At 40.2% G+C, this 15,618-nt stretch overlaps 1 protein-coding gene across 1 annotated transcript in view; it reads left to right on the top strand.

The window, feature by feature from the left end:
• LOC101473129 (integrin alpha-M) overlaps window positions 1-7,768 on the top strand; it is a 38,357-nt gene extending 30,589 nt beyond the window's left edge. Inside the window, exons 20-30 of the mRNA XM_024803463.2 lie at window positions 5,539-5,680; window positions 5,760-5,858; window positions 5,946-6,025; window positions 6,110-6,196; window positions 6,283-6,352; window positions 6,447-6,542; window positions 6,652-6,732; window positions 6,856-6,966; window positions 7,115-7,228; window positions 7,308-7,418; window positions 7,604-7,768. Of these exons, the coding sequence (XP_024659231.2) occupies window positions 5,539-5,680; window positions 5,760-5,858; window positions 5,946-6,025; window positions 6,110-6,196; window positions 6,283-6,352; window positions 6,447-6,542; window positions 6,652-6,732; window positions 6,856-6,966; window positions 7,115-7,228; window positions 7,308-7,418; window positions 7,604-7,702 (1,090 nt within the window). The 3' untranslated portion in view covers window positions 7,703-7,768. The remainder of the gene's footprint in view (window positions 1-5,538; window positions 5,681-5,759; window positions 5,859-5,945; window positions 6,026-6,109; window positions 6,197-6,282; window positions 6,353-6,446; window positions 6,543-6,651; window positions 6,733-6,855; window positions 6,967-7,114; window positions 7,229-7,307; window positions 7,419-7,603) is intronic.
• Window positions 7,769-15,618: the final 7,850 nt, after the last annotated feature.

Genomic DNA, 15,618 nt, shown 5'->3' with positions numbered 1-15,618 from the left:
AATATGGAGGTGAGTGGGGAGAGAAGCTGTGATTGGGACCGTGGGAAACCTGAAACAGAAGAGGAAACAATTACTTAGCTGCAGGGAAGCAGAGGAGAGACAGCAAAGCAGGATAATGATGCTGCGTGCTTACTGTCAGAGCCAGACCGCGGAGCTCGAAGGGGGAAAACGTTTGTGAGAGAATCTAGAGGGATGAAGTTACAAAGACTGTTATCCAGTGTGCAGGGCAGGCAGGTAGGACCACTGAGAGTGGCTGAACGGAGCAGCAGGCCGTACTGGTTGATGTAGTCCTCCTGTGATTGCCTGTGGATGGAATTCAAGTGCGATGCTGGTGGCCCCGCCCAAGGGTGTAACCGAAGAGCCATCCAGAAACATCCAGCACAATGCTCCCACAAACCATGACAGACAGAAACATAGCTCAAATCATTGAGATGTTGGTTTATTGACAGTTATTAAAGAAACAAGAAATCAGTGAAAGGCAACGAGCAAGGCTGGGTATACTTGTATGACCGTGGTTTGGTTTTCCCAGCTAGATTAGAGGGTTGCTTTCCTACGCCATTGGGTTTGAAAACACATCTGACTGTCAGTGTACCCAGCTTTCTTGAAGTCCCTGTATGGGGTGGTTCAAGATGCCTCTCCTGGGGACTAACCAACTAATGCTGAAGGGTATGCTCCAAGGGACCACACTCTTCATCCCTCCTCCACGAAGGTGGAAAGTAGAGCTCATCTATTAGTTGAACTGTGGATCCAGGAAAAAAAATGCAGTTGTTCTCATAATCATGGAACACCGGACCAGCTCTTGACCCAAGTGAGGTTGTGTGAAAGTGTAATGGGACCAATGGGTCCAACCTGTCTACATATGCTTTGGAGAACTATTGGAGAAGGCATTGATGCGTATCCCTTGGGGAATCTTATGGGGGTTTGGTTTGGCTGCTACTGTTACGGGCCATTCAGTCCCTGCACAACCATAAGAGTAGTATGCCAGACCGTTTCCTGGTGAGCATTGAGCTCTTCTAGGACTGTCCTTTGCTACCAATTCTGTTCACAACTTTTATGACCTCATCAGGTGATGACCTCCAGTGTACACTATGGTGGTTTGCAGTTGAGTGTGAAGTAGATGAAATGAGAATCAACATCAGAAGTCTGAGACCATAGGCCTCAGCTGAAACAGTGGGGGTGTGCTCACTTTGTGTTAGGGGCAAGTAATAGGAGAGTGGAGAGGGATATTGACAGGCAGATTGACATGGCAACTGCAGTGATGTGGATGCTGTACTGGTCTGTTGTAGCAAAAAAAATCTATTTCCCACCCATCACCTATGGCTGTGAGGTCTGGGAATTGCCCAAAAGAATACGACAGAAATGAGCTTTCTCCAAAAGAGAATGACTTCTGCAGAGTCATTTGAGAGGATATCAGAGTAGAGCTGCTACTCCTCTCTACTGAAATGAACCAGTTGAGGTGGGTCAGCATCTGACTAAGACACCTAGAGACATCCATTCTGATTACTAGAGATTACTAGAGAGCGCTTATTTGACCTGGGAATGCTTTGATGACTGGATGAGCTAAAGGAGCTGGCTGCGAGAAAGAACTCAGGGCATTTCTGCCTAGACAGAGGCCTCCATGATCCACACCTGGATAAGAGTCCAAAAATCAATGGATGGTAATTAGGGGTTTTGATAATCGATTTATCGATTTAAAATCGATTCTGGCTTTGATAATGTGATATCGATTCATTAAAATCCTGAATCGATTTTTTAATATAAATTTATTTTGCCCAAAACGCCAGAATCTCAGGTTAAACCTCACAAAATTTCGACAACCACCAAACAGCTAAACAGTAAATGAGAGCAGGTACATGGATTCTGCACAAAGACGTAAACACAAAGCGCGGACCCGCCGACAGATCAAAAGCAGCGAGATGTCGCTTTTCTCACCCAACGGCATGGGCAGGGTCGGGGCTGAAAGCCGACAGCTCACCAATTCTGATCCGTCGGCAGGTCCGCGCTTTTTTGTTTACGCCCTTTTTGCGCTGATTCTGAAGCTGCAGGTTTAATCACTCACCAAACAATATTGACTGAACCAGCAGAGAAAGAAGATCCAAACTACACTTCACATAAACATCGTCATGAATTCACTCTTACTTTTGCTGTTTTGCTTCCACCACGATAAAATCACACTTCATGCACAGCTCTCTCACTCCCCCCCCCTCTCTCTGTACTCCAAGAACAGTTTCCCATCTAAATCTCTGTTTTCTGCATTATTCGCTTGCTTGTTACGCACAAGTCTACCGTTGTTTACAGCGCTGTCGGCCACTGTTTTTGTTCCTTTTAGTTACTTCCGAAAAGAAAACCTAATTTCTGCCGTTCAACAGGCTACTGAACAAATTTAAACTTTTACAATTATGCAAAATGGAAAACGCTCAGCAGTGTCTCTAATAAAACCGCTGTAACTTCAGAGGTAATGTTCATATGTTGATTCATGGTTTTCTTTCGTTTTTGATGTACTGCAGAATATTTGTATAAAATCCCAGGCCAGGAAAATCACCTTCATGTTTTTCTGTGTTTTATCTTCAGCTACTTTGACACAAAGGCATCTGCTGTGATGCTCACACCTTTGATAAAGTCTTGCGAGTGTCAGCTTTCTTATTATAGATACAAAAATATGTAAATGTTCTGATCTGAATTATAATATTTCTGACTGTCTGAGGCAAAATTTCCCATATTCAAATTTAATTGAATCGAATCATGGATCAAATCGATTCGGGACCTTGTGAATCGGAATCGAATCGATTCTAGTAATCAGTGACGATACCCAGCCCTAACGGTAATACCTTTTTTCATAATGCATCATCAGTTATTTTTTGTGTTTTATGATCACCAGCAAATGACAGCAAATTAAAATAATATAGGGAGCTTCCTGACTGCCAATATTGATGCATGATGGCGCCGGTGTGTGTGGCTTGCCGTCTGTCTCTGTCAATTTTGTTTTGTACAATTTGTGCCACCCAAATCAACTCGCAACTGGTATATGAACGCCAAAAACTTTTTGATCTTCAATGTTTTCTGACTAATCAGCAAGGACAAACAACAGGGTATCCACCATCCCTGGCTGATGTTCCTGCTTACCTGCTACGTGGAGCACTTCCTCCTGCTCCGACGCATCGTAAATGTGCCGGTCGGCTAGTGAAGCTTAAAGCCTGCCTTGCTTTTTCTTTAGCGGCTGCTCCAGTGGATTATAGTCTGTTCCATCACATCTCAAGGCGTCTCCTGGAGCATGTTGCCCCTTGTCTGGTTCCTGTCGTAAGCTTGGGTGCACGTGAGCCTGCTCGCCAATGTTTTATACGTCTTGGGCGTCGTGGAATAAACTTTGTGAATTTGCGGTCATTAACTTGGGCTTCACAGACAACTTCTTCCCAGACTCCAGTTCCAACGAGGATGGCTTTAATAAATGCCCGGTCCATAGCAAGTAAAACGTTTGTCATAAACGATTTCTTTTCTTCAAATGATTTGAATCTCCTTTTTGTGACTGAGACAGGGATGAAAATTGGTGAGTCTAGCTTCATTTCTGAACTATTGCCCTCCGACTGCTCATTTTTAAATGCTCCAAGGATATCGGGCAGAGGAGGAGGAATATTGACAGTTTTTAAAAATAACTTTAATTGCAAGCAACTCCATGTACCGGTTCCCCCCTCCAGTTTTGAACTGTTGATGTTTGAACTGGGACGTCTTCAACCGGTTGTGTGTGTGGTAATCTACCGACCACCGAAGTTTAACAAAGACTTTTTAAATGACTTTTCATGTTTCTTGGCTGACATTGTGCCTAAATATGATCGGATTTTAATAGTTGGTGATTTTAATATTCATGTCTGTTGCTCTGATGGTCTGCTTGCTCAGGAGTTTTTAAATCCTATTCAGTCTTTTAACTTTGTACAGTCCGTACAAGGCCCTACACACCAGCAGGGGCACACTCTTGACCTGGTGTTATCGTGTGGTTTATCTGTTTTTAATTTGGAAATTGGGGATTCTGTGTTTTCTGATCACAAACCTGTTTTATTTGACATTTCTCTTGTGCATGAGTTTTAAGCTCGCGCTCCACCCAGGCGCTGCCGAATCTTTAATTCTTCCATTGCTGCGCTCTTCTCCTCAACTTTTATAGAAAAAAATGCTTTTATTGACCCTGAAATTAGTTTAGGACTTAGTCTGGATGAGCTGCTATTGCAGTTCCAAGAAACCTGTACTGAAACCCTAAACATTATGGCCCCACTAAAAGTTGAAAAGTGTTAAAGTTGAAAATTTTGAGTCCACCTCAGCCCCCCTTTCTTGTGGGGTGCCCCAGGGCTCAATCCTTGGCCCTCTTCTTTTTTCATCATACCTGCTCCCTTTGGGGTCTATTTATAGAAAACATGAAATATCCTTTCACTGTTACGCAGACGACTGCCAAATTTATTTGCCTTTAGCACCAAATCGCCCAGGCTCCATCCAAATCCTTTTAAACTGCCTTGAAGATGTCAAAGCTTGGATGGCTCTGAACTTTTTGAGTTTCAATGAGAGTAAAACGGAGGTGATTGTATTTAGACCTAATAATATTTCATGCAACCCGCTTGTAAATTATGGTTGGCTAGGGTCTTATATCAAGCAGCATGTGACAAACTTGGGAGTCATTATGGACTCAGATTTTAAATTGAACAAACATATTAATTCAGTGTTGCAAAAAAGCTTTTTCCAGCTGAGGCAAATAGCAAAGCTGAAGCCAGTTTTGTCAAGACGTGACACGGAGAAGGTAATACATGCCTTTATTTCAACACAGCTTGACTATTGCAATGCACTTTATGTTGGAGTCAGCCAAGGGTCTCTTGCTCGTCTTCAGCTCGTTCAAAATGCTGCTGCCCACCTCTTAACTGGTACCCACAGGCATGATCATGTAACACCTATCCTGTCTTCTCTTCACTGGCTTCCTGTTCATCACAGAATTAATTTCAAAGTCCTAACACTGGTTTATAAATGCCTTAATGGTCTTGCTCCCCCATACCTTTCAGAGTTACTTCAGCCGTATATTCTTTCACGGACCCTCAGATCAGCTGACCAGCTGCTGTTGGTTGTCCCAAAATCAAGGCTCAAATGCAGAGGAAAGCGAGCCTTTTCAATTATGGCCCCAAAACTTTGGAATACGCTGCCTTTAAATATTAGACAGGCATTTTTGTTTCCTGTTTTTAAAGCGCTTTTGAAAACACACCTTTTTTCGATAGCGTTCAGACTGGCGTGAGTTGATATTTGTATGCGTTGTGTTGACATTGATAGTTTGTGTTTTATTATGTTTTATGTAAGTGTCAGTGGTTTTATCTTGTGTTTTACACTGTGTTTTTGTACAGCACTTTGGGCAAACCTTTCGTTTTTAAATGTGCTATATAAATAAATTGGATTTGGATTTGAATATTAATATGTTAGTATTCAACACAAAGCTATACTATATTTAGCCTCCTACAACTTCAGCATCACAGTGCAGTCTTGCTTTATTCTTCCTTTATTCTTGTCCTCTGTCAGATCCTTAGAGGTTAAAGTGGGCATTGATGAGCTTTTGAATGTCACAGTCTCAGTGGAGAACAGAGGGGAAAACTCCTACAACAGCCGTGTTATTCTCACGTATCCAGCTGGACTCTCTTACAGGAAGTTCACCATTCAGCAGGTAATGTGTCAGGATCAAGTTCATCATTGATTTGCTGCTCTCCCAGTGCATCCAGCAGTCATTTTATTTTCTAATAAAGGGAAGAATTGAGTGCAATTCCTTGGACAGTGAAGATGGTTTATCCCGTGGAAGGACAGACTGTACTATTGACAAGCCAATTTTCAAGAGCAGAACTAAGGTTTGTTATTGTGGTATGATTTGTCTGTTAACTTCTACACAGTTTAACAAAATGAGCAATCACTCTCTCTTCTTCAATTCAATCAAGGCTTTCTTCATTGTCTCATATGGTATCGAAACAAACACTCAACTAGAGAGGAAGATCTTTATCACTGCTAATGCCACCAGGTACTGTTCATTTAGCACAGGTGCTTCTCATTTAAGCAATAACCCCACAGACACAGTACAAATCATTTCACTTCTGTCTTTCAGTGGAAATCAGGAGAACGCTACAACGAGTGAAATCTACAAAAATAAATGGATTGATGTGAAATACAGCATTTTCATGACATTTGAAAAGTATGTGTTGTTCTGTTCGTTATAAGATGAATTACACATTTTGTTTTACACAGTATGTATTTAATGTTTAAAATATATCTGTTTAGCTCCTTCAGTTACAGCAATTTCACTTTTGGGATGAATAATTTGCAGATACCAGTCCAACAATTAATCAAGGTAAAATGTAATAAAATATAATAAATATGACTGTGTGAATTAGACTTAACCATAATAGTGTTTGACTGCTTTTTCTTTACTCCCCATGTTTTAGGTAACAAATGATATCAGAGCGTTTAATTTCACTGTGGTGATCAAGGTTCCATTGAAGCTTGGTGAAAAAGAGATTTGGGTATTGAGCAGCCTACAGGTAATATATGTGTGAGAAGATCTAAAAATGGGTCAGATTTAGCTGTGTGATGGGTGAATGAGGTAAAAACAGGACCAATCACCCTGACATTATTTTAAATGTATTTCAGATTGTAGACTGTCAGACAGAAAATGATGAAGAACCAAGTGTCAAAGATTTTGTTCCACAGATACAAAAGGATAAAGTGGTGGTAAGTATCCGTCTGTACTTTTGCTACCTACCTGTTAAAACTGAACCATGGTACTGATTCAAAACACAACATTGTACTGAATACAAGATTTGTTTCATTCAGTCTTCTTTAAATCACCCACAGGACTGCTCTGTAGCCATGTGCAGAGTGTTCAAGTGCAACACCTTCATGGGAAGACTGCAGAGTAGGACATACGAAATCTCTGCCAATCTCAGTTCAGGATGGATAGAGCAGGTAATTAAAGAATAGTTTTTTAAAATTGTTTCATTAATACTTTTCCTGAGTATGTATGAGTACTTTGGTTAAATCTTCAGATATAACCATTTTACAGTTAAATCAAATAATACCTAATTTAGGCTTAACTCATTTCATTTTTTCTAAGATTGGACTTCAATCTGCTAAATTCCTCTTGACCAGTACAGCCACTGTGGATTATGACCAAAGCCAGTACATCTACTTTTCAACAGTGTCTAACAACAATCCTCCTGCTCGCAAGGTGATTTAGCATTACTTTCTCTTGTTTGAGTTACACAAGAGCTTGAATATCATCCACATTCTGTTACCTTATCTCTCAGATTATAGTCGAGGTAGAAGTGTATCCTCAGACAAATTTCACCAAAGAGATTATAGGAGGATCCCTGGGAGGGTTGGCTTTTCTGGCTCTACTCACTGCTGGCCTGTATAAGGTGAAAGACTCTTCTTACACTTTTTCAACTCATCACACAGCTGTGAAAGGTTTTTAGAGAGTATGTCTAATTTTTTAAACAAAGTTCAAGAGTTTATATTTACTCATGTAGTTATTTGCTTTAATTTTGAATGTAAGTCTAATGAATAATCTCTGCACTTTCATTTTTTCCCCTTGCACTCCTAGGCTGGGTTTTTCAAGAGTAAATATTCACAGATGATGAATGAAAATGCAGAGACCGATCTGGAACCGGGAACTGATGGAAATGAATCCCAAACAGAATAACAAAGCTCATATTTGTTGTTGTACATTTACTGTAAAGTTAAAACAAACATTAAACAAGTAAGGAAATTTGTGTTTGGTTGATTATCCCTTTGTTGTAACAGTTCTTGTTAAAAAAAATCTTATAGTGTGGGAAAGCATTTTTATAGCTGGAACGGTCTGCTGGTGTCTGCTCCAAGCAGGCCACATTTGACTGATCTGGATAGAGCTTTAGTGCTTTAGGGCAACCTCAAACTAGTTTTCTGCATAACTAAGCTACATCAATATTTTGAGTGAGCCCCAGTACCATCTCCAATTCTAAGGCCAAGTTCCGTATAGTGGGGGATGTCAGAGACTGGCTGCAAAGAAGAAAACATCACAAGAAGACAGTTTTCTCGCCTTGCCAGCACTTAGGAACTGTAGACAGTCATCTACACCTCTGCACTCAAGGTTTGCAGGACAGCATGGTCAATGGCTCCCGACACAGACAATCTGGAAGGGATTGCACACAGCTAGTCTCATGGGGCTACCAGGAAGCCTACCATGCCTGCACTTAACTATCAGCCCTGTTTGCACTGGTATCTGCAACATGTGCACTAGAATCAAAACGTGGAGGGACGTAGTTTTCAGCAATGAGTCCAAATTCTGCCTACACCAGTTGGATCTTAGGATCAAAGTATGGAAAAGATTTTGACAACACTATGAGAACTCTGTGCTGATTGCTGGTGGAGGCAGTGTGATAGCGTGGTGAAGCATCTCCCTCACTGGAAAAAGCAGTGCTTGTCATCACTGGAAGCCATTTCAGTGCAGAGAAATATCAAGATGAGATTCTGCAACCAGTGGCAGTCCCATATCTCCAAAGACTGGACCAAACTCTAGCCTCAAGAAGACAATCCTCGCCTCTACAGAGTGGGTACTTTCAACATTTGGGAGCGGAAAGGATGTAGTAGCCTACCTTGAGACTCCAAGGTAAACTTTACACAGACAGAACACACAGCAAAATAAGGGTAGATCACAACACCGACAAACTGAAACACAGGGCTTAAATACACTCAACAAAAATATAAACGCAACACCTTTGTTACTGCTCCCATTCCCCATGGGATGGACATAGAGACCTAAAATTCATTCCAGATACACAATATAACCATCCCTCCCAAACAGTGGTCACAAATCAGTCCAAATGTGTGGTAGTGGGCACATCTGCTATATTGAGATAATCCATCCCACCTCACAGGTGTGCCACATCAGGATGCTGATCTGACATCATGAGTAGTGCACAGGTGTACCTCAGACTGCCCACAACAAAAGGCCACCCTGGAATGTGCAGTTTTTTGCGCTATTGGGGGTCTGGGGACCCAGAACCGGTCAGTATCTGGTGTGACCACCATTTGCCTCATGCAGTGCAACACATCATCGCATGGAGTCTATCAGATTGTCAATTGTGGCCTGTGGAATGTTGGTCCACTCCACTTCAATGGCTGTGCGAGGTTGTTGGATATTCGTGGGAACTGGTACACGCTGTCGTATACGCCGGTCAAGCACATCCCGAACATGCTCAATGGGTGACATGTCCGGTGAGTATGCTGGCCATGCAAGAACTGGGACATTCTCAGCTGCCATCTGCCCTGAACAATGTGAACCATGATTCATCCGTGAAGTGCACACCTCTCCAACGTGCCAGACGCCATCGAATGTGAGCATTTGCCCACACAAGTCTGTTACGGCGACGAGCTGGAGTCAGGTCAAGACCCCGATGAGGACGACGGGCATGCAGTTGAGCGTCCCTGAGACGGTTTCTGACAGTTTGTGCAGAAATTGTTTGGTTGTGCAAACCAATTGTTCCAGCAGCTGTCTGGGTGGCTGGTCTCAGACGATCTTGGAGGTGAACCTGCTGGATGTGGAGGTCCTGGGCTGGTGTGGTTACACGAGGTCTGCGGTTGTGAGGCCGGTTGGATGTGCTGCCATATTCTCTGAAACGCCTGTGGAGACGGCTTATGGTTGAGAAATGAACATTCAATGCACGGGCGACAGATCTGGTTGACATTCCTGCTGTCAGCATGCCAATTGCACGCTCCCTCATTGCTTGTGGCATCTGTGGCATTTTGCTGTGAGACAAAACTGCACATTCCAGGGTGGCCTTTTGTTGTGGGCAGTCTGAGGTACACCTGTGCACTACTCATGGTGTCAGATCAGCATCCTGATGTGGCACACCTGTGAGGTGGGATGGATTATCTCAATATAGCAGATGTGCCCACTACCCCACATTTGGACTGATTTGTGACCACTGTTTGGGAGGGATGGTTATATTGTGTATCTGGAATGAATTTTAGGTCTCTACGTCCATCCCATGGGGAATGGGAGCAAAAACAAAAGTGTTGCGTTTATATTTTTGTTCAGTGTACATAGAGGGAGCAATCAGGGAATAGGAGTAACAGGAGGGAAACACAGCTGGGGCAAATCAGGCCTAACGAAACAGGGGAAGCAAAACCAGATACATTAACATAAGACATGGACCTTCAAAATAAAACAGGAAACATAACACAGACTGAACTTACAGACGCAGACTCACAGGCAGGCACTACAACAGAGGGAACAGAGACATGGGACCAGGGCAGACACAGACACTGACTGGACACGGGGATATAGCAGACAGGGGAGACAGCAGCTAAGGATTACACAGAGACATAAACCATAAAAAAGAACTCTAACAAAGAAACCAAAGACTAGAAATGATAAATAATATAGTAAACTCAAAACCCTGGGTCAACGACCCAGGCATCCTAACACTGATATGCACTTACGAGGACATTATACTGCTACTGTTCTATCGAAATTTTATATGAATATCCTCATATATGGCTCTCATTTTTCTTAGAAACAAAGATTAGGTAAAAAAAAAAAAATCTGTCAATTCTTTGTTTTTACTTTCATCAGGTCCCAATCAGCCCAAATATCAAAGAGAAATTAAAAATGCATGCTGTGGAAGAGTTTGGGTCTTAGGAGGATAAAACACAAATTTCCATACTTTTTTGTATTAAGTATATATGAAAGACCTGCCTGATATTTTAAGGAATGAATATGGTGTGCAGCAGTGTCCATGCTACCACATTTGATTCTTTAAGCCAGGGGTGTCGAACTCCAGGCCTCGAGGGCCGGTGTCCTGCAGGTTTTAGATATCACCCTGTTTCAACACACCTGAATCAAATGATTAGTTCATTACCAGGGTTGTGGAGAACTTTAAGACATGTTGAAGAGGTAATTTAGCCATTTAAATCAGCTGTGTTGGACCAAGGACACATCAAAAACATGCAGGACACCGGCCCCTAAGGCCTGGAGTTCAACACCTGTGCTTTAAGCAAACAAAAGATCACTCATTCCCTATAACCTATAACTTCTTCAAGACCGAATAATTGTTGAAATTAAACCATCTGAGCAGACAAAATGTTTGGATACTCAAATAAAATGGACAATAATTAAATGTAGTGACCTACCTGAGCAGATGGAGTGAATTTTTGGCAAAGTCCTGCCATGCATTATGGTAGGAAGTGTCTTTTCCAAGTGACCCTATGTTTTTTGAAGAATCTTACGGCTCAGTGAAAGTTTCCATGTTTGAATGTATGCAAACACTATATGTTAATCATGTAAACTGTATTTAATGGTTCCATTCAATTCAATTTTATTTATGTAGCACCAAGTCACAACAACAGTCGATTTAGATCAGGGTGCTCTATATTGTAAAGTTAATAAAAAACCTTCCATGCCATCATGTAGACTACTGCAAAATGTATGAAAATCAACAAATATGCTGAAAAGTACTAAAAAAAAAAGCTATTTGAACTGAAGAAGGTGACTTGATTCATTCATGCTGCTTTAGGTCATGCTACCTGGGTTGTTTGCCCATTGTCTTTGTGTTTTTTGACTCTTGGACCTTGCTTTTTATTGTGGTGATTTATTTTTCTTAGTCTTTATTTCATATTATTTAGTTTCCTTGTGCTTTCTAGTTTGTGAATTTCTAGTTCTTAGTTACTTGTTTATTTAGTCTGTTCCCTTTTTGTGTCTGTCACTGTGTGTCCTCCCCAGCATCTCCTGTGTTAGTTATTTGTGCCTGTCTTGTCTCTATGTTTAGCTGTCCGTTTCCTCAGTCATATCTCCGTGTGTCTGTCAGGTTTCTCTCGCCCTCTCTGTCCCTCGCTCTCTGTCTGTTTCCTGTTTTATCGTGATAATCTCTTGTCTTGGTTGTGTTAGCTTTTCTTGTTGTTTTGAGTTTGTTCTCCAGCTTCAGCAGTGAAGCTGTTTGAGTTCAGTGTCTGCATTTTGGAGCCTCTCTCTGCCTGCCACACACCTTCACATGACAGACTGGTGAAAAGATGTGCAATTTTTCAGCTTACTGTTGTGAATTTGTAACAAAAAAAGATTTCTTTTTTCTTCAGTGTTTATTATTTGCAGTACTGTATGTGAGCAGAATTATATGCCATTTTTTTGCATATGATATTATTTCACTTTTAAAAAGAATAAAAACACAATGATAAGATGACAGCAGTATAATGTATTGAACATACACATTCTTGTATAATTAGCTTTTTAGAATAAAGATTATATATATTATATATAGGAAAAATAATGCAGCTTTATTATTATAAATGTAAAGTGCTTCGAAATTGCTAATATAGTTTCTTCAGTTTTAACGGATTATAAACAGCTCTATTAATACATCAATGTGGAGGCTTATTAAGAGTGTTAATATCTCAGTCACTTTCACATTTCAGTGCAATGATGAATTACATCAAATGCCCACAATAACAATTACTGACTAAGAAGAGCAAGAATTATGAAATAAAAATAGTTTGTGGAGGTAGATAAGTATGTGTTATCTACAATAATAGCACACATGTTTAAACACACACATGCATGCATACACACACGTACACATGCATGTGTGTAAGGAATTCAGCGCAGTATTGAAATGATGTTGAAATAAAGCATTAATTAAGCATAAACTCTTAAAATATTGTAGAGCAGCGGTCCCCAACCTTTTTTGCACCATGGACCGGTTTATTTCTGACAATATTTTCATGGACCGGCCTTTAAAGTGTCTCGAATAAATACAACAAAATAAAACCAGTACCAATTTATTAATAAAACACGGGAAAAGACCCAGGGAAACCAAGTTAACATTAAAAAAGATTTTAAAAGATGACAAAAGCAGATCAAAAACCCTAAAAAAACCCCATAAATTTCACACTCGAGACTCAACTCTCGCAGCCCGGTTCTTCACTTTGTGATCTAATTAAAGTTAATGTGTGAGAGAAGATAACTTAAAGGTGGCTATGCATCCAATACAAGTTAGGGACTGAGTTGTAAATAATAGAAAAATAAATTATCCATAAATGATGAATGGAGTTGATGAATGTCTGTAAAACAGAAGACGCACAGCAAATTTGTTGCATATGAGTAAATGTGAATAAGGAGTAACTGTCACCTCCAAAGCATTGTAGTGGTAAGGTGAGATTGGATTTAAGTTTTTCAGTCTGGGTTAAGATTGGAGAAGGTTGGCTACTACTTGCGAATATCTAAACAAGGTCCTGAGTTGTGGTGGGTATGACCCATGGCACCACGACAGCAAGGGAACCCTTTTAGCTGTTATAACATAAAGGAACTTAAATAAAATTATGGTGTTTTGTGAATCACAAAGTGGTTATAATTCCAGGGACATGTTTACTGTCTACTTTTGGCATACCACACACACTGAAGCTCTGGTGGCTTGTTGAGTTTTGTGGGGTTTGTTGTAGTGGTGTATAACTTCTAAATGTGGTCAGTTTCTTTTTCTGTTTTGATGATCTTTAGACCGATTGTTTACTTCAGTATGTAAGTTCCTGTCAGGCTTTTTGTAGGTTGCTATTTGAGTTTAGCTCTTAAGTGTTTCTTGCATAATAGTTTATTTATTCAGTCCTTGTCTCCGTGTTCAGTGTTTTCCTGTTGTTACTTCCTGTTTTATTTTCTGAGTACCCTGTCTCACAAAATAAAACAGGAAGTTTTGTTATACTTAGTAGAGTTTTACTTCCTCCCAGTTCTTGTCTTGTTTCCACTGTTCCTCCTCACCTCTTGTGTGTACTCAAAGCCTCAGTTTGCGTGTGTTTTTTTATTGGGTCATACTGTATTCCTGCATTCCTCCTAGTTTGCTTTTCCTCCAGTGCCTTTTCTATTTTATTTATTTGCATTCAAGATCTTTTTACCTGCCATAATAAAGACCCACTTTTTTGTCTCCTCTTTTCCTGAATATTATGATAGAAACTTACAAATATGTTTAAACACATGAATTCTCTTCAGTCACTTTTCACTTAACATCCTCAGCACAAACTAAGCAGAGAAGCCCCTGCAGCTGACTGACTGGAAACAGTCAGGTCTACCATCCTTCACTATGAGACTGTCAGGGTAGTTAGGGGAAAATTACCATGTCTACATGTGTCTGTATCTACGGAAGATGATTAAGGCCAAAAATCGAATTTTGATTCAGATGATTTCTTTTTTCAAATCTTTTTTCAAATCTTTCAAATCCGGGCATTGTCTGTAATGTTAGGTTTTAGTCATCATCCTCGTACTTCAGGCTTAAAATGTTCAGGGTAATTTATATTATGCCTTGTTTTACTTTTTTTTTAAATGATGAGTCTTTGCATTGTTAAAACTCGATCAACCACAGAGCGTAGCATTTTATTACATTTCTATCTCTTAGATATCACATTAAGAACACAAACACACACACACACACACACACACACACACACACACAGAGTGAAAGAGGAATACTTAAAAAAAAAAACTGACATGAAACCTTCACCTCGGATGTGGGTTGACAAAAGTGCTACATTTTTATCAGTGGTGGACACTTGCAAAAGGAGTGACTTCCTGAAAACCAGTTGTAGTTTGCAAAGATGTGATGAAGCTTCAAATAAACTAGAGTTAGCTGGTTAGTCATGTGGCAGCCAGGCAGGGTTCAGAAATTATTTTAAGGTGCACAAAGAATTACTGAATAACTTGTTTTGTAATCCTTAACTGGATAATACATTGAGTGAGCTATGGCAACATTTGTAAAGTACACGATTTTCCTTTTGGCTGCGTTTGCACATTATGTACCACAACAGAACATCTACTTTGAGTTCTCTTTTTAAACCACAGACATGAAGAAGCCATATAAGGCCTGTTATACTGAACCCATCCTGCTGAAGACGTTTTTCTTAACCCTTACGAGACCCGTTTGGGTCCCTTTTTTCACGAGGGTCTCGTAAGGGTTAATAAAGGAACAAATTTGCAGTCACCTATATAGAGTAGAATAGAATAGAATAACCCTTTATTGTCACACTGTACATGTACAACAAATTGTTGTACTCTGTGGTCTTTCAAGCTCCTTGGTGTTGCTGAGTATTGATATGCACACTGATGCTACATACTAAAGAAGAGGTGTCACATCAGTACACACATCACTTCAGCAACACAACAGATACTTGTGTCTGTGAAGGTTCTCAGTCATCCAGGTCATCGTAGAACAGATACTTGTGTTTAAAAACTCTCGTAAAAGTTTTTTTATTCAATCAAAAGTAAAACAAGTAAGTAACTATGAAATGTACTCAAAGCACAAATTATAAAGTAACTCTATGGATATTGCTTGGACATTTTGCAATTTTTGTGCAATTCTAATGGAATCTCTTATTACAATAATAAAATTACAGACTCTTCTTCATGATAAATTCTAATAAGTGTACACAAGCAGAGAAAAATAACAATAATTTAAAAATAAATCTATTTGCTGTTGCCTACATTACAGATGGGTTACTGTTGGAGCTAAATTTGATGTGTGTCATCTGGTAAGCTGTGAAAAAGGTGCATGCAGCAGTGTCACTTGTGAACCAGGGTCAGAAATTCATGGAATTAGAGCGAGTAGA

Source organism: Maylandia zebra, linkage group LG8, assembly GCF_041146795.1.
Source record: "Maylandia zebra isolate NMK-2024a linkage group LG8, Mzebra_GT3a, whole genome shotgun sequence".
Classification (NCBI taxonomy): Eukaryota; Metazoa; Chordata; class Actinopteri; order Cichliformes; family Cichlidae; genus Maylandia; species Maylandia zebra.
The sequence above is the reverse complement of the archived record's forward strand: the minus strand, read 5'-3'. Positions and strand labels throughout refer to the sequence as shown.